The sequence below is a fragment of the Cyclopterus lumpus genome, chromosome 6, assembly GCF_009769545.1.
Source record: "Cyclopterus lumpus isolate fCycLum1 chromosome 6, fCycLum1.pri, whole genome shotgun sequence".
NCBI lineage: Eukaryota > Metazoa > Chordata > Actinopteri > Perciformes > Cyclopteridae > Cyclopterus > Cyclopterus lumpus.
Genome location: NC_046971.1, coordinates 17876826 through 17896449, shown reverse-complemented (window position 1 = coordinate 17896449; position 19624 = coordinate 17876826). Strand labels below are relative to the sequence as shown.

The 19624-nt window shown below is 41.4% G+C and overlaps 1 protein-coding gene across 2 annotated transcripts; it reads left to right on the top strand.

The window, feature by feature from the left end:
• Positions 1 to 53: 53 nt before the first annotated feature.
• Positions 54 to 19103, top strand: ush1c (Usher syndrome 1C). 2 transcript variants are annotated; one of them, XM_034535573.1, is made up of 23 exons: positions 54 to 250; positions 1931 to 1998; positions 5174 to 5317; positions 5548 to 5686; positions 6570 to 6678; positions 6779 to 6803; positions 6921 to 6978; positions 7077 to 7265; positions 7356 to 7415; positions 7842 to 7898; positions 8970 to 9112; positions 9817 to 9882; positions 9977 to 10125; positions 10771 to 10820; positions 11040 to 11204; positions 11439 to 11555; positions 15042 to 15107; positions 16001 to 16042; positions 16619 to 16672; positions 16803 to 16902; positions 17186 to 17295; positions 17520 to 17575; positions 18723 to 19103. In XM_034535573.1, the coding sequence occupies exons 1-23, from the start codon at positions 215 to 217 to the stop codon at positions 18733 to 18735; spliced, it is 2016 nt and encodes a 671-aa protein (XP_034391464.1). In that variant the 5' UTR covers positions 54 to 214; the 3' UTR covers positions 18736 to 19103. The 2 variants fall into 2 exon arrangements, with proteins under 2 accessions (XP_034391464.1, XP_034391463.1); XM_034535572.1 differs by lacking the exons at positions 10771 to 10820; positions 11040 to 11204; positions 11439 to 11555; positions 15042 to 15107 and adding an exon at positions 10330 to 10385.
• The last annotated feature ends 521 nt before the right edge of the window (positions 19104 to 19624 follow it).

Below are 19624 nucleotides of genomic sequence, written 5' to 3'. Positions count from 1 at the left end.
AGTAACATGTGCTATGTTTTTGTAAATAGTCTCCTTCATCGTAATCACTACCCCCATCTATTTCATCCTCGTTATTATTGTCTTACCGTGAAAATCTTCACCGGAAGCTGTATTTTGCAACGAGTAGTTTGACGCACTGACCCGGGGTCCACTACTGCCAAACTTCACCGACAACGGGATCTCTCGTCGGTCGGTTTGTTGCCGCCTCGCAGCGATGGAGAGGAAAGTTGCTCGGGAATTTCGGCACAAGGTAAGTTTCGACCAACGTCCTCTCGCGATATTGATTACATTTCTCTTAAATACGGTAACTCATTAAAAAGCCTTTCCCTCACCTGGTTGTCACCTCACTGGCTCAGGTGTCTCTTTCGGTGGGATGTCACGCAGACACAGGCCTGGTCGACAGCAGCACGAGCTAAAATCATTCAAAATGTGAATCATTCAAAAATGTTATTATAGAGTAAAAAGCATTTGTATAAAAGGTGCTAATAGAATGGGTTTTCATTTCAACTGAAATAACTTATTTTTTTTGACTGTCCAGGATTAATTATCAGGATTATTATCATAGGGTGTTGCTCTTACAACACCGGAAACTGTTCTGATCTATTATTAGTTATGTGCAGTTGATATATTTTCATTGTACTATGTTGTGTGGTTGGTGTTGGGAAATAACAGCCTGAAAAGGTAACTATGAATACAAAATAACAGAGGAAAGGAACATGATCTGTTCAGGGCATTTTCAGCCCCAGAGTGTGTGAGATCATCACACAGCCATCTGGTTGGCAGTGACACATATTGCAGGCTCTTCGCAAAGGGCATCCTAGCATTCGATAATGTAGATTGTGTCAGAGATGAGCAGCTGAGCGGAAGAGTTGGGACAATTTACGGGTTTAATTAGAGGCTGAGGACCAGCATGGCACAATCAGGCTTTGTTTCCTTTTGGGCCATGATCATAGTCTCTGTATGTCTCTCTCTCTGGTTGAGAGTGTCCAGAGTTTCACTCAAAATGTGTGAAGAATTGCATTATTATCTGTTATGTTGATTTTAAAAGTGCCAGGCACTTTGGTATATGGTGCCAAAGTCTGCATGCAGGAGTGGCTGATTGCCTCACTGACCTGAGCAAGCACAATTTATTACAGTCATAAAGACTCAAAGCAGGGTTCATGTGTGCAGTCCTACATTTATGATTACCATATCCTTATGTTGCTAGGACTACAGCTTTGGTCCAAGTTCACTTCCAGTCAGCTACTTGAATTAACAAACATTGCAACAGGAACTATATTAATTTAAGATGTTTGTTGTCAGGTTTGAAAAGTGAGTCAATGCTTTAATTCCTAGATAAGTGTCAGAATGTGTTTTCTCTCTCTCTTTAAGACCTAGCCTATCTTTGAGTACACGCTGCTCAAGATGAGATGCGTGTGAATGTTCACCTCTGTTTGTATTTGAGACGTAAGATGACACGGCTGACCTTCCTACTGCAGCCTTTCCTCACCTCGACTGCCATTATTCCCTCCCAGGGGTTTGATGGTGAGAGAAGGGCTGTCCATTACCTGCTTTAGTCCAAGGAGCCTCGTCATCCTCAAAGCCCAGTTTGAACTACCACTCTGACAAAAACGTGACTCAGGTTGGGTTGGAAGCCTACGCTTGTAGTTTGGGACATTTTTAGTCAAGGGAAAAGTGAAATGTGTTGTATCACCGATTGGCCGAAGCGTTTCCTCAAAACTATTCTGTTGCAGCTGAGCCACCATCAGGTTTGTATGGAATCCTACACATACACACAAGCGCACACGCAGGAGGCACACACTGACGGCTCACCCCCTGTAGTGTTGACGGGACCACAGGAGAGAGGGACAGTGTGTGTCACTGGGCGGACATGTTCTCTGATTCAGCGGTGAGAAGAAGGATGGCACCAGATGTTTTTCCTTTCTTGCAGGTGGAATTGCTGATTGAAAATGAAGCGGAGAAGGATTACTTGTATGATGTCCTTCGCATGTATCACCAGTGAGTACCATCTGTCATTTCTCAGCGTGGTGTTAGTGTGCATGTCTGTGAGAATGTTGCATTTACTTTTTTGTTTTGCCTGTCACACACGCATCCGTACATTCACACTCTGTATTCCTACATCAATACATTATCGATGGTTATGGAATAGGTTGTGTCCATAAAACACAATACACAAAAAATAGGTAAAAGGCAAAAAAAAATTCTCATATGCTGTAATTTCTTCTTGTTCTATAACTCCTTTGCATGTTTAGTTTTTTAAAAGCTCTTCATATCATCAGACACAGTCCCGATGCACACAATTTAAACGGTGTGCTCCATCAGGCTTTCTAAGAACAGCCTGGTCTCAGAGGGTCTAGGTTGGGGAGGGCTAAAGGTCTAGGTTTCAATTAATCTTTGAAAAGAGCCAGAGCTCTGTGGCCCCACCGCCTCTGATCAGTTTCCACTGTGCTCCGACAAGCCTGGCCGGTTATCCACAAAAGCTCTTTTTATGTTCATCCTCCAAGCAGGACTGAAATGACACTTGTTAATAATTTAAAGAGGAGGCCAGGTGGACAGATTTTACACAGTAGCTTTTACTTTGTTGATTTAATTGCTGTTCTAGTTTTCTTTTGGCTTCCTTTGAAATGTGAAAGATAATCAGATGTTTTTCCATCAGCAATTATATATTATGGTCCTATACTTCTACTGTTGTTAAACATTTAATATTAAAGGGGATGTGCTACTGCATGTGTGATAAAGAGTTCTATAAAGTACTCTGGAGTGGAGCTGTGTGACAAATTGCCTCAACAAGTGATGTCACTTGAGTCAACATTGGTTAGGTCTGAAGAGTAGTAGTAGTAAGTTGGGAAAAAGTAAAAACCTGGGGGATATGGAGTTAGAAAAAAAGTGAGCTTCCCAGACCTTTTGTAGCCCGCTCCCCATCTCTGCTTGAGGCTACTTTAACGTAGCCCACCAAACTGTCAGTGGTTGAGTTGCATTATGGGCAATGCAGGCAACAGGTTTTGCAAGAAAGATGAAAGTCACCAGTCCAACATTGTTATCCTAATGCTAAATCCATTAAGGACTCTTTAGGGAGGACTTTATTAATATTGTGGCTGATAAGATTATCAGAGGTCAGTTATAATTACTTGTACTTTCAACTAGAGTCAATGTCCCATTCATTATCTCTAAATCTAAACATTCGGCATTGTAATTCAATTCAATTCAGATTATTTTGCATTGCCCAAAATCACAAATTCCAAATTTGCCTCAGAGGGCTTTACAATCTGTACACATACGACATCCCTGTCCCAGGACCTCACATCGGATCAGGAAAAACTCCCCAAAAACCTTCACGGGGGAAAAAGGGAAGAAACCTCCAGGAGAGCAACAGAGGAGGATCCCTCTCCGCGGATGGACAAAAGCAATAGATGTCATGTGTACAGATGAACAGTGTTACAGAGTTACAACACATTCAATGAATATGACAAAAATATATGAATAATGAGTAGTAGGCATGGACCACGATCCAGACCTCCACAATCCATAACACAGTAGGAGGAAGAGAGGAGGGGGGGCATCAGCAGGGACACGGAGGCAGGAGGGCGGTCCACCAGGCAGGAGGTATCGCAAAAGAGGCCAATGAGGCCAGTCCCTTGAGGCAGGAGGCACAAAGAAGGAGGCAGGGCCATGGGGAAGGAGGCCAGGCCCAAGCCAGGGGCTGGATGCAGGAAGCAGGGGCAAGGAGGCAGAAGCCAAGAGCCAGGATCAGCTTCAGACACAGCCAGGTCCAATGGACCCTATGAGGCGAGAAGGCACAAAGACCCCTGGGGAGGAAGTAGAATTAGTAAGGTGCAATGAAGAGACGTAAATTCGTCCATAAGGAGAAAGAGAAGAGGAGAGAAGAGCTCAGTGTATCCTAAAACATCCCCAGCAGCCTATAAGCCTATAGCAGCATATCAAGGGGCTGGACCAGGGCAAACCTGATTCAGCCCTAACTATAAGCACTATTAAAGAGGAAAGTCTTAAGTCTACTCTTAAATGAGGTGACTGTGTCTGCCTCCCGGACTGAAAGTGAAAGCTGGTTCCATAAAAGAGGAGCTTGATAACTGAAGGCTCTTGCTCCCATCCTGATTTTGAAGACTCTATACACAAGTAGCCCCGCATTTAGTGAGCGCAGCTCTCTAGTGGGGCAATATGGTACTACAAGCTCCTTAAGATATGATGGTGCATCACCAATCAAGGCTTTGTAGGTGAGGAGAAGAATTTTAAATGTGATTCTTGATTTTACAGGGAGCCAGTGCAGAGCAGCTAATACAGGAGTAATGTGATCTCTTTTCTTAGTTTGTGTGAGTACACGAACTGCAGCATTCTGGATCAACTGGAGGGACTTAAGAGACTTATTAGAGCAGCCTGATAATAAGGAGTTGCAGTAATCTAGTCTAGAAGAAGCAAACGCGTGAACCAGCTTTTCTACATCGCTTTGAGACATGACAGTTTAACATCAGGAAGTTGCAGGTCATACATGCTTGAAGTTTAGCGAGCTGGTTGGTTTCTTCTGGCTTGATAGATAGATATAATTGAGTATCATCTGCATAACAATGAAAGTTTATGGAGTGTTTCCTGATAATGGAAGCATATTTATGGTAAATAAAATCGGTCCGATCACAGAACCTTGTGGAACTCTGTTACTAACGTAGGTGGTCATCGAGGCTACATCGTTTACATGCCTGGCCATGTGCAGATAAGACACAGACTTAGACTTACATTCCCGTCAGGGTACAAACGCCTCTGAAACGGCACCATAGGGAACCTAAAACTCTGCAGTGCAGTGCTCTTGAGTGGAGGAATCCTCAGGCTGTAATAGTCCCTTAAATGTAGAATTAATTTAGAGGAAAAAAATCATCTATCAGATTGAAAAAAACACATTAATAACACAAGCAAACAATTTGGACAAGTCTGCGGTATGTTTTGAGGTGTAATTTCCATTGGTGTTCAATCAGATTTTATTACAATAAAATATAATTGTTTTTTCCTCAATTTATTTCAATACGTTTTTTAATGTAGCTGATGTCCCTGAAATGTGCATCATATTGGCACACACTACAAACCCTATTTCATGTTGTGTATTGTACATTGTATTCTACCACAGAAGGTAGAAGTAATTGTGTATAAAATGCCCTTCCTCTTTTAGGTCAATGGATTTGCCAGTGTTGGTGGGGGACCTGAAGCTGGTCATCAACGAACCCAAGCGCTTGCCCTTGTTTGATGCCATCCGACCTCTTATCCCACTCAAACACCAGGTGGAGTACGACCTGTTCACCCCAAAGAGGTCACGGTGAGTACAGCATGGACTTGTGTCCTGGTACTGGTGTGTATATCTGGTCTGTTTTGCAAATGTATGTGCCTATGTAATGAAAACACCCAACATGTACAGCTGTAAGACAATTTCATACCATAATATCCCTGAGTATCCCCACACTATATTCTCCCTGTTACCCTACCGAAACCATCTTCCATGGCTCATACATCCTGTTTGGCATCTTCCTCTCTCTCCTGATTGTGTAGGAAGCTGAAAGAGGTGCGTTTGGATCGGACACATCGCGATGGACTGGGTCTGAGTGTCCGAGGAGGGCTGGAGTTTGGCAGTGGTCTCTATATATCACAGATGGTCAAAGACGGTCAGGCCGGGAATGTCGGTCTTCAGGTATGCATACATGTGTGTTTTGACTTTTGTCCATTTGTTTTTTTCTTACTATTCGGTTACATGGTATATATATATATATATATATATATATATATATATATATATATATATATATATATATATATATATATATATATATATATATACACACACTAATATATTAGTATTGTATTTGTGTATTTTTCTATTTAATATGCCATCAATCAGTATATTTTGTTATGTGAAGATTAGGCAAGGGACCCATTGTTGTGTCTGTAGAGTCAATCAAATTAGTTTTCTGTGGCCATGTGTCCACTAGGTGGGGCAAAGAACAGCGTTTCTAAAACTCGTACAGTCTATCCCATGTCTATCCCAGATTGTCCAGTTTATCCCAGATGGACGTCAAATAAAAGAAATATCCCGCTGTGAGTCATTATGTATTATAACATCCAAGGTGAGGGAAGTCTCATGTCTAATATTTGGATAAAGCCCAGAGAGACAGTCAATGCAAAACATGGCAACATTACTACTGGTATGATGGAAATGTTAGGAGAAAATATGTACTTGTATCAATATTATCCTGCATTCAAAAGAATATTGTTGTATGCATTATTATCTGCTCAAAGACAGGTTGCGTAGGCTAACTTAAAACATTTACATTGTTAATTATTATTTATTTATTTGATTTAACATGGACCATACAGATAATCATATAATGCATTTGTTTGTGTATGTAAGTATTGACGGTGTAAACGTTGACATTTATAGGTGTTATATCCACGCTCAGTTATGTAAAATATTCAAGAGACAGGGATGTAAAATATTGGAGTAGCAGTAACTGTGTGTGTTTGATATATTGAAATTGAAGGTCATGCGTAGCATCCCATCCTGTCTTGATTTATAGGTTGGAGATGAGATTGTGCGTATCAATGGATATTCCATCTCCTCCTGTATCCACGAGGAGGTCATCAGTCTCATCAAGACGAAGAAGATTGTGTCATTTAAAGTCAGACGTACGTAAAACAAACTCATTTTTCAAACAACATTAGCATGATTGATGAATATTGTTTAATATCGATGGCCTCAATTCATTCTATTTTTTTCCCTCTGCAGATGTGGGGATGATCCCAGTAAAAAGGTAAGATCATTGATTTGATAAAACAGTTTCTAACTGCTGTTTGAATGCTGAAATGGGGAGTTAATGTGCTAGAATGACATTGCTTTGTTCTTGTTCACCTTTTTAAAATGTCTCCAGCTCATCAGATGAACCCCTCAAGTGGCATTTTGTTGACCAGTTTGTGTCTGAGTCGGGGGTAAGAGGCATATTTAGTTTTTGCTTAATGTCGCTTTTCAGTTTCAAAAGTTTGATCACATATAGAGGCAGCTTATGGACTTTCTGTATCGGCCCCAGGAGAAAAAAAGCAGCATTGCAGGCTTGACGTCCATTGGTGGCAAAGAAATCAAGGAGAAGAAGGTTTTTCTCAGCCTTGTGGGTACCAAGGGTATGGGCATCAGCATCTCCAGTGGTCCAACCCAGAAACCTGGTATCTACATCAGTAATGTCAAGCCAGGCTCACTTTCTGCCGAAGTTGGACTTGAGGTGATTTCTCAAATTGGATACTTCTATTAAAGTGTGATAATTGTATACCCACTGCTGCAAACTGCATCTATGTCTTATCCTAAAATATAGATTGGAGACCAGATTGTGGAGGTGAACGCGGTGGATTTCACCAATGCGGACCACAAAGAGGTGAAATTACTTCCAATAATGGCAGCTAATTTACAATTTTGTACATTTTGTCCTTTTTAAAAAAATCTTTTAACGGTACTTGTGTGACTGTCAGTGTTTTGTTCAATGCCCTTGAGTGTTGTTGGATTTGTTTTCTACTGCAAAAGCTCATTGAGCTGTAAATCCAATGAGTTGTAGATCCACAGCCAAATTTCACCAAAACAAAAGGTGTTGCAGTCGAAAAAAAAGGTCCTTCGTGAAGTTTTCTTTGCCAGTATTTAACAGGAGTCTGTGATGATTTCACACCCTATCAAATACACATAACACATTCTTCACACAGGCTATGTTTTTTGAGAGACTGTGAATGTACTAACCTATATTTATTTCATTAAACAAATCTTCAAAATGAAGGGAATTATTTAACGTTTTCTGTTATTATATTCCCAGGCTGTGAGAGTCCTGAAGAGCAGCAGGAGTTTGACTATTACTGTTCTGACAGGAGCTGTAAGTACATGGCATTACCTTTTTAATACAATCATAAATGATCATTTAAATACCATTCAATTTCATGCTGTCTTTTTTAAACTCATAATGCTTGTGTTTTCTTTCACATATAACTATTGTGAGTATTATTGGATTCCCCCAAAAACTCAACAGGAAACACAAATTTTAAGATACAATGCATATGAATACATCTGCATATGAGACACTCTACCCTTTAAAAATGGATTTTCTTAGATAAAATGACACCTATGCAACAGCATTTTTATCACATCTAGATTACTTACATTTAAATGGGTACCCATACATTTCCATGTTTCTAGAAGATACACAATGTGTTACCAGTTAAAAATGGTAAATCACAAATAATGTTATTGCAGCATAGAGGTGATGCAAAATGGTGCACATAAAATATTTGCTAGAATTGTTGTTTGTATTGTGATAGGGATCATAGAATAATATTTAGATGAGGACAATCAGATCTCTCACAGAGTAAGTTATCTGTTATAAATTGTGGGATCACACACATCTGCCGTCTCCTTTGCATATTCCTGCACCATACAGATTAATCTGCCACTCTGTTTAGGACACGTCACATTACCACATTGGCTGTTCCTCAGCCCGGCTGTCAGCAGGAGCAACATTTATCCTCAGTAAAGTCACTCGGCAGGTTGTTTGCCTCGGGACTCGGGGACGGCGAGACAAGTAGTCTCCTCTTATTCCTGGTTCTCCTTGACGCCTGTCTAATGCATTTACCTGTGTTCATCTGCATAAACAGGGAACCCTGCAACAGTAAACATTTGGAAATGTATGTAGTACAGTATTGCTTGTATATATTTGATACATTTTTGTTCCTGCACATAGATGGTTATAAGTCAATGATTCTTAGGTTGTGCCTTAGTTTCCGAGTGAGGCTTCAAAGATGATTCAAAACAGACTTTTCTTCTCTCACCCTGGTCACAGAGACAGTTTTGGGCTTGTCTGCCGGTTCTCCAGAGCCCAAACAGTTTGAGGAAGCTTGCTCTCCACAAAGTCTTTCCCTGATCGTTGTCTGTGGCTGTTGTCGCCTCTCAGGGCAGAGAGCTGTTCATGACGGACGAGGAGCGTCTGGCCGTGGAGGCCCGTAGGCAGCTGGATAGGCAGGAGCTGATGCACCAGAAGAGGGTGGCACTGGAGACCAACAAAATCCTGAAGGAGCAGCAGGAGAAGGAGAAGCAGTGCGTGAACAGCCACAACTCCTTTTCTTTAAATGTACCTAGTGTTCGTCGCATGACAGAAACATGACAGCTGTCTTGTTGTACGTGCACACAAGACCGACGTTCAAGTGTCTCTATTGTGACGAATGGGAGGTATTTGAACTGAAAGACCACATCCTCACCCTGAGGTTGAGATTAGTAACTGATGAAAAGAAAACATAAAAAGTGTTCTTTCATGGAAATTTTCTGACATTTTGAAACTGCTTAAACAAAAATCCTCCTCCAGCTGGAGTGCTCTGCGTATCTAATTAGCTTGGGAAATACCAACATGCGGTCAACCTGAGACTGAAAGTCATCAACCAATAAATCAAGAAAGACAAATTCCCTGTCAAATAGGCTTATGCTTCACGAACATTTTTACCATTGATTTTCCATCCAACCGAGGACCGTCTTTATTGCTCTGTTGTCACATCACTATATGGATTTATGTTCACGTTACTAGATAATTTTGCATATCCTTCCCATGCGTTTGTATATTCGGAGGACACGCTCAGTTATCTCAGTGTATTGATGCCAGCAATATCTGAGGATAAAAAATGCGCATATCACATTGTCAATAGCTGCCATAAACTGGATTGAAGTCATATATTCTGGATTTATAGCCCTGTGCCATAGCATGTTATCTGGACAGTTTTATTTACAAAATCTGTCATGTGTTTTAACAGGAGAAAGATGGAGATCTCTCAGAAAGCTGCAGAGGAAGAGGAGCGCTATAAAAAGGAGATGGAGAAGTATATATGGTGTTTTTATGTCCTTAAAGTGCCAATTTCAATATTGTTTTGTAAATATCTTACAACTCTCACATGTTTTGTCATCCTTTTGTAGGCTTGAGGCTGTGGAGAAGAAGCACAGCAGAGAGTGGGACGAGGACTGGGGAGCCAAAGACAGGCCCAAAAGTCCAAAGAGCCCCCGAACTCCAAAGAGCTCATCACCCGCCCCGCCCGAGTCAAAAAACACCAAGGCCAAGAGTTCTCGTAAGGACACCTGAACAAGTCCTGAAGTGCATGAATCCTCTTTGTACTCCTAAACCTACATATTTACTTTTCTTCTAAACATTAGATTAGTAGAAGTTCCTCTTGCCTGGTTTTCACCACGTTTCCCCTCCTTTGTTACGCACGCTCTCTGTCTCTTTCTGTCACTTCTGTGTGCTTTGTTGCTTTTGTGGCCTCTCCTCTAAGCCGATGAAGCCAGCTTCTTCACAGAGGAGGACAAGGAGGAAGATCAGGACAGACAAGTGAGTCTGGAGCCTCAGCTGTCACTGTCACAGCTGTTTGTCCAAACCAGCGTACACAGAGACTAGTGCTAGATTTCCTTTGACAACCAGAATGTAACCATTGGAGAGTTTTCAGTACCATTTCAACCAGTTGCATTTGTTTTGCTAGATGCTCCTGAAAATGATGACACACAACCAGTCCAGCTGTTTGCATTTGTCCAAGTAGTTATGTTATAAGTGCCTAAATGGAGCAGGCTTAATCTGTTTGTCTCTTTTTCTCTTTGGGTGTTGTGTTTTTTTTTAGTGTCATGTTGTTTTTGTAATAGATGCATTGGAGTTTGCTGAGTCTGTGTTTTAACCTTGGATGTCATTTAACAGAGTGACCTGTGTTCATCTCCGTTCTTAGCATTTGGCTGGTTTTATCGATACGAGGGGAAACTGCCGTCACTCCGCAAGGTACTTCAGTGTGGTGGAAGAGGAGCAAAAGAAAGAAAAATAGTTCTCATGACAAGTGGCGGTTACATATTTAAGATCAGAGCTTTGATTTTTCAAAAACATAATGTTGTTTGTAGGGCTTGTGACACTGTGTGGTGTCACAAGCTATTTCTGCATGCTGCGTGGTTTGGAGTGGCATATTTGCCTGTCCCGTACTGTGACTAACTGATGACACCTCAGAAAGGAGAAAAGAAGAAGAAAAAGAAGAAAGTGTCCAACACGGACACACTGCAGGAGCAGAGAAAGAACAAAAAGGAGATGGAGTTTGAGCTGAAACTCGCCAAGGAGAAGGAAGAGATGCATGAACGAGAGAAGCAACTTAAGATCAATCGTCTGGTGCAGGAGGTACGAAAAGGAGGGATTAGATTTGTTCGTAAATACTGAACAAAGTGACAATGTGGATTATACCATTTAATATCTATGATGGAATTTATGGCACCGTTAACTCTCAGGGTGTCAAGTTGTGGTGCAACCATATTATTTGTTTTATGATTCACTAAAGGCTGTTTGAAAGCTGAGCATGTACATGTGTGTGTACAGGGCTGATTCCTATTGTCCGATGCCACCCTTTTGAACCAGGTTTCAGAGACTGAGAGAGAAGACCTTGAGGAGTCAGAGAAAGTGCAACACTGGGTGGAGCGTCTTTGTCAGACTCGGTTGGAGCAGATATCCTGTGTGGAGAATGAATCCCCCGAGGTACAGAGTGAGACCTCCTCTGTCAAAACCTCTCTGCACTCAGGGCTCCTCGACATTGTTTTCTTGTTTCATGTAACATTCTACAAAGTTATATGCCAATTCTTTTTACTGTTGCAAGGAGATGAGTAGAGCTCTAATACAGTTGCAAAGCATTGCTGTTAATATCATTGAGGCACCTCCTTCCTGCCATGTTAAGTGTGGGGAAGGACACTTCAGGAAGCCTTTCTTCCCAGCCATCAGTTTGAATGTTAAGTTACATGATTATAGGGTTTATATTCACCTGCTCATACCACAAAAAAGCTTATTTTCCAGCAAGTGAAATCTGTAGAGGAGGAGACATGTGAAAATGGAATTTTGAAAATACCCGAAAAGAAAAAACAAACATTCAATCTCATTATCTAATTTTTTTTCTACATTGACATGACAAGGTTTTGGCACAAGTTGATAACTTGCCTTCAAACGTCAACATGTTCATGTCGAATAAAAGAATGACAATGGTCCTGCAGACAATGGTCTGCAGGAGAGCATTTTAGATGTGTGTTTCAGGTCAACAGGTGGATTGTCGCGAGGTGAAACGAGTCATTGTTCATGTCATTGTGACTTTAAGCTCTCCCCGCCACGCTCTCCTGCTTCGGTGCCCAAGGTGAAGCGTTTCCCTGGCGGCCTCCACCTGGCCACCACTGATATGGATGACATTAACCTGGATGACGTGGATCAGAGCCTGAGGGGCCCTCTGAAGAGACTGGCCCCCACCCAAGCCAGCACTAGCCAGCCTCCCCCTCCCTTGCCTCTCCCCCCACCCTTACCCAAGCTGAACCCAACAATACCCAACTACTCCCCTCCCTCGTCTCGAGCATCCCCACAGCGGCACCCTCCTTCTCCTCCCAGCGCTAGAAAACCTCCCTCTGCCCCGTCTACCTTGAACTCCAAGGGGCGCAGGCCTCAACCGCAGCCTCCCCAACCCCCTCGCCCACCTTCCTCCCACTATCCTCCTCAGTCTCAGTCGTCGTGGCCTCCATCTTCCCCTCAGCCAGCTCCACCCCCTCCTCCACCACCACCACCACCACCTCCTCCACCTCCCCCTCCGCCCCCACCCCCGCAACACTCAGGAGAACGAAAAGGAACCCACAGTGGTTACCGCCAGCATCATCACCATCACCTCCAACACCCTCCCAGTCCTCCAGAGCGCAGGAGCGAGTGGGAGGCAGGGGGCTATCTGCCAAGAGGAGGGATTTACTCGTCCAACGCCAGTGAAATGTCCTACCCCTCTAGTCCAAAGGTTAGAGATTCTCATGTGAGAGAGATGATGTGTGTGTTGCTTTGTTGAACAGATAGATGGGATGGATTATTTTTCTTGAAAAGTGAAAAGTTGCATCTGCCTTGTAAAGAAATATGAAGGGCGCACATAGAGTTAATGCATTTTCAAGGCTGCAGGTCTTGATTCTCTTTAATTAATAGGTTTATGTTTTCTGTACTGGGATGTTTTAAGCATGAAGAGAGATCGATGCACCGTATTACAGACTTGTGCAGTAATTGAATTTACTTCTCATGGAGGGAAAGGCATTCAGAGATTCAGTTGGTTATTGATGTTTGCTTGTAGCTGTGTGGATTTATATGGAGTGGAGTGTTGCATGGTGTGTAGCAGTGATGAATGTAGCATGCTATTGCTCATGAGAGGAGCTGGTTTAATAAAAATAAAAAGTGTGTGCTTGCGTTCATTTTGGATATTTTAAATTTCATCCAATGGGCCATGCATTAAATGCTTTTGGAACCTCGGCCATGTTGTGATATCTCAGGAGATGGACTGCGTCTGGGTGTGTGTTGCATTGATTTTGCTGCAGTGCTCCGTCTGTGCCAGGGGGATAAGAAATTCATTTTATTTTACTGTGGTTCAGGTTATGAGAAATACCTCCCATGCCAGTCGCCTTTCCAATTCAAGCACCCCCTTGGTGAGTGTCTGATTTGAAGTGATTTGAAGTTTTACAAATGTATAAAAGGGTCATCATTTTTGATTAAAATGGATTTTAATCAAAATGTTTTATCATTTTATATTTGTAAAATCCTCCCAAAACCAGATGTTTTCTTAGTAAAATGAATTGTTGAATGAGCATACTGTTTAAATCCAAACATATACTCAGCTGTTGCATGGAAACATGGTCTTTCCCCAATAGCAACTAGCTCCTAGTCCCCCCAACCAGAGGCGTCAGATGGCCCCTGTCATGTCTAAACCCGTCATGCTGCCACAGTCCCAAACCCACCGACCAGATCCACTCAGACCTGCACTCCGTTCTGATGGCCTGGTATGAAACACAGCTCACTTCAATCATTTGCTCTCTGCACAAATCTTTCCTGAGTCAGTGAGTTGTCCAGACTCTCTTTGCTGTTTCACAGAAAGCCAATCTGTGGTTATTAGATCACGCGGGAAAGCCATCTCTCTCCTTCCTGTCAAAAAGCTGTAATGAAATTAGGCACATTGTTTATTTTTCAAACTGCGTATATTTTGGAGAAACCCTTTCCAGTAACCCTGTGCCTCACATTAATAGTCACACCTGAGAACACAACCACACACTTCTACCATTAGTGCAGCAGCACCTCTGCAGCTGCAGGTGAAATGTCTTGCTGGGAGGCACCTGGACTGTAGGCGCTGAAGGGTTGTCATAAATCATCATCACTTTCCCCTGATATGATTGACCATAATCGTCAGTCCAATAGTGTACACTGCTGCAGCACGCAACTGTACTGATGATTGTTTATCGTATTATATTCCCAAGGACTGTGGCGCACCGTATGCTGTAATATTAACATCTGGATTCCTATCGGCCTGGAGAAAAGTGCCAAATAATTTAAAGGTCCTGGATGAGGGTAATACTAGTCAAGATTGTACTTATTGTTAACACATTCCATGAAAAGACCAAGTTAGCGTTGAACTGATCCACAAACAAGTCTGGCAAGCTGTTACCTTTAAAAAAAAATTTTTTAAAGATTTATTCGTCAGTTTATTTTATAGAATTGCATCTTTAATAGGAGCTCTGTGTGGTGCTCACAGACACGAAAGGGAAGTCTAATATCGGTTTTGGGCTTTTCATGGGATGCGTTGAGAATTACTAAAAATATAGCACCCCATTTCAGAACTTGTCACAACACTTATCTTAGTTTTTTAACTTTGAATTAGACCAAAACAACAGTTTATGATATTAATGTTTAATTAACACACACATCTCTTTTCTTCTACCTAGAGTTGCGTAGCGTGGTTTAACTTCTCACCTTGTGCTGTAGCAGTGTACTCTATGGCGTGTCTGTCCACCGTGACATCACTGTTGAGTGTGGGTACAGCAGGTCAAAAAGTGCACGTGTGATCGCACACAACCACAGCCGTCACTGTCGCTGGTGTGGCGGAGCAAACACAATTCCAGCATCGGAGTGAGGGATGCGTTGGTTTTGTTTTTATTGGTTTCGCTGAAGCTGATGCCTGTTCTTGTGTTTCAGCCTCCGGAAATGCTGAAACGGATGGTGCCTTTCAACTCGTCTTTTAAATCAAACGGCAAACGACAAGTAATTCATACCTACCACCACCTCATTTGATTTTATCATTTCTCTTGAGTGTGTTTTCTCCTCTTCTTTCTGCACATGCTCTCCACATCCGGTTTCCTTGTGGATCTCTCATGCCTTCTTTTATTTGGTCCTCTCTCTATAGGCTGCATCACTGCCGTAAGATCCAGTTGTGTAACTTATACATGAGAGCATTGTTATTCATTTGGAGCACACAATAGTACTGTGAACATGCAGTGTGGGGATGCATGTCACAGTCGTACTGCTGCTATTAGTCAATGTCTGTGGTTGTAAGCTGTCTTTTTTTACATTGGGTGGTCCAGTGAGCAATAGAAGAAAATAACTAGTTTTACCTTTTCTTGTCCACTTTGCTCAGAGACAGAACATCAGTCTCATTAGATGAATTGTGTCTATCATTACAAATACCACATCAGTTAGATTGTTTGGGCTGATTTCAACTGCCTTCTCCAGCCACAACAAACACAAATGAGTATTACAAAAGGGTTCATTCTTTATGTTTGCGTCAAAACAGGAAATGGAGACTTAAATGAATATTCTTCAAAAGAGGAATGGCTGAGTCATCGTAGCTGGATTAATGTGATGTCCTTTGTTCGGTTTCCTTCCTTTTAAATTAATTTGCTGCCGTCTTTGGGAGGAATGATTTTCTGTGTGCGCGCGGGTTCCCGTTAACTATGCTTGTCATTATTGAATGTGAGTGGGTGGCTTTTGAAAGCCAGTCTGTGTCTTCATGGTTTCCATTTAACGGGATGGTATTTGAATTTGAATATAAAACTGGTTGTCAAAGGAAATCTTATCTTTTTTTTCTTTCTAGTTTGTTAACCCCTTATTGACATATTCACCCGTTTTAATGAACTACATGTTAATTTCTCTTTCAGGGATTTCAGAAATACGAGGAAGACTTTGATCCCTACTCCATGGTATCGTATGCCTTATATTGTTTGCAGTTTAAAATGAAAACGGTATTTAGCAGGTCTTAGCTCCAGTTAACTGTAAAACCTTTGTGTCTGATAGGATCAATTAACTATCATATCTAATATTAGATTATCTTATTAAATGTTTGATCCCCATGGCAGCCATTGTTACCTTAGAACTAGCGCTACAACAACAATTAAGAGAAATCAAATTACAGAATAATCACACGTAACTGCTTAATCGAGTTATCTATAAGGCTAATAAATAAGCTAACTGCTTGTGAGCCAGATATAGTCGATTGTACTTTTTGTAATTGGAAATATATCATATTCACAGAAAAAAATAGAACATTAATCATTTTCCTGAAGTGAACAATTGTCCTCTCCTCATAAGTTATACCATCCGTGGTTAATAACTCCCAAAGGGTATTATAAGTATCTTTTAGTTTTTACTGAGCCATACACCTATTCAGAGTAGAAAGCCATTGTTTATTTTGCCACCTCTATTCATTCATTTACTTCCTTTTACGCAACTGCAGTGTTTTGTGCTTTTACTCTCTTCCATTCATTCTGTGTTTTTAGTTCTCCTCGGACCAGATAGACGGGCGAGATGTGAGACTACTGAGAATCAAGAAGGTACTGCACTGCATCTCCTGCCTTCACTTCAGATAACTCACTTTATTGACAAGAGAAATCTCGCTCATCACATTTAAAGTGCGATATTCTAAAACATGACTGGTGGTGATGCTTGTGTTAATTTGTTCAGACTGGACAGCTCGACATTGCTCTGGAGGGAGGCGCAGACTCTCCGTTGGGAAAGTTGGTGTTTTCTTCTGTGTATGAAGGTGGTGCTGCAGATAAACATGGTCAGTTCATTTTATATTTTAAGATGTAAACTTAATAATTATCTTTTTAAATCCATAGAAACTGCAAGAATTGCCCATCAGATTTAAGTGAAAGCATTGCACATATGAATGTGCCAGCTTGCTGACTTACAGTTAGGATGCAAGCTTTAAATGTACTTAAATGTACTCTCTTCACGCAGACTATATTTATCTTTGTAGCTGGTCCTGGCACCCACTCTCTGTGTGTCACTGTTGGGAATAAACAGGTTTGATAGGGAGCCAACTCTGATGTGTCTCTTTGTAGGTGGCGTTGTACCCGGGGATGAACTTATGGCTGTCAATGGGAAGATCCTGATTGACGCCACATTGACTGAGGGACAAAACTCTCTGGCTCGGGCCTGGAACAGTGGAGGGGTAGGACTCTGATTAGAGGAAAATGAAGTGCTATGCTTCCCACAGTTTAACCTAGTAGCTACAACAACAGGGTGTGTTATTGATTTGGCATAAACCACTTCAACCTCAATTAATGTTTATGCTTGTTGTGTCCACACTCTTTTACATATTTTGTCAGGCTTCATATTTTCTATTGATTCAGTCAAAAGTGAAAAATGAAAGTAAAATGTTGTTTCCTTTTTCAGGACTGGATCGATGTTGCGATTGCTGTTTCCCCTCCGAAAGAATATGAAGATCAAGTGTAAGTATTCCTGATAAATTATTTATGTTCTATTTCACGTATAATACATTTTTGCATCATATGTATATTATTCAAATGCACATCTGGCACATTATTCTAATAATTTGGGCCATAATCTAATGAAACCGGCCAAGTAGTTTACAGTATATGACAGTGTGACTTGTGTGTATGTGTGCACGTGTAAGCAGCCCTAAGTCAGCATCATTCAGTCCCACTGTGAACAGAAAGGTGTTTGAAGGCAGTGCAACACTGTACAGACATGGCTACCTCCTTCAGCACTAGCCCTCCCTCTCCTCCTACCTCACCCTCGTCCTGGTAATCGACTTAGTCTTTAAACCTCCTCTTCTCTGCAGAGCGGATGTTTGCATGTTTTTGTTTGGCCCCCTATTTTTGTCTTGAGCACATGTGACAGTTTCCCTGTCAATCAGAAGAAACAAGCAGAGTATGTTAGTATTTGTTTCCCTTCATTGTTGTCAAACTGTCAGATTTATGGACTGCAGTCAAAGCTTGGCTATTTCAAAGAAACGTAGTGTGACAGTGACTGTATACAGCATATACATTATGCAGTTTTTCCATTTGATTAATGCCTCAGGGCGATGTTTCTTCATGCTGAAACGTGCTCTACGATACAGCCATTCTATTTGAGTGAATAGACAACAACTAACGCAATCAGTGACCCATCCCACCATATATCTGCCCAAATCCCGCCCCAGTGAGCCGTTTATAAACCCATGTGTACATTAGTGTCTTCTGTGGTATTGCCTTGCGTCGTCAGGTCATGGCCCACTCATAAAAGCAGCTTAGGACTCCTGCCAGCCTTCAGCAGTTGTTCTGATTGATGTTGTTCCCCGGGACTGTTACATGTTCTGACATCCATAAACACTTTAAGTGACACCGGGTGGTACTGTAGGGGGGATTCCTCCTCTGCTACAGTACAAAAGAGAAGACAACTTTGGTTTAGTCTAAGCTCTAATTATTTGGTATTTCTCAAACTCACCTGCATGTGTGTTGGTCTGTTGTGTTTACTGTGCAGTGATTGAAGCAAAACAAAGTGTTCCTGATGAAACCTTTCTAAACCAGTTAACACATACAGCAGGTTTACTGTCATTCTTATCTTACACGTGAATTCCTCTTTCTTCCCCTGCAGAACATTCTTCTAGCCTCAACAACGGCCTGCCAAGAAAACCACACTATTAAAGAAGCTTTTCATCGTCGATAATTCCTTCAGGATTCACCGTTAAGCTGAAGAGGGTCTTTTGTTTTTACTTAACATTACAAAAGGCTTATGTCATGTATCAAGATAGTGACACCATTCAGTTAATAAGCATCCTCACTGTCCTGATTTGTTCAAGGATGATCCAATCAATATTCAATCATCTCCAGTAATTTTCCTCAACTGCTGATTGTTTCTTTCAGATGTGTGTTTCATTTTTCAGTATAACAATAAAAAGCACATTAAAACAGGCACACTGTAATCAATAGCAGCACTCACATCTGTACCATTAACCCATTAAAGGACTGCTCATGATCAGGGAATTGGTTTTCTGTTGTGCATACAGATTGTCTGCTGTTTTTCAACATAACATTACCAGGTCGGTGTTGTCTATTGTAATATAATTTATTTTAAGCCAACTCATGATGTTATGTCCACACATTCTTAGGTTTTAAGATATGATTTTTCCCATTTGAAAGGGTAACAATATGCAACTAATTTACAAAGAGCTTGATCACCTCCTTTCGCCTTCCCCATCTGCCTTTTCCTCCAATTTTTTTAATTGAATTTCCACAAGGCATAATGGTACGCCTTGAATATCAAGCTACCAGATATTTCTGATTTTAATAAACCCGGACACCATCAGATCGTCAGGCTTAATTCTGATTTTAAATTAGTTTACCGGAGTACATTCCGGTAAATGTACAGGTTAGGTCATCTGAAATAAAAATAAAAACCACAACACAAAAGCCGAGAAAGGCATCATGTAATGTTATACGTGTGTGTGTTGCATGCTGTTGCAGCTTCCCACTTTACTGTTGCGTAAGCGCTGCGTG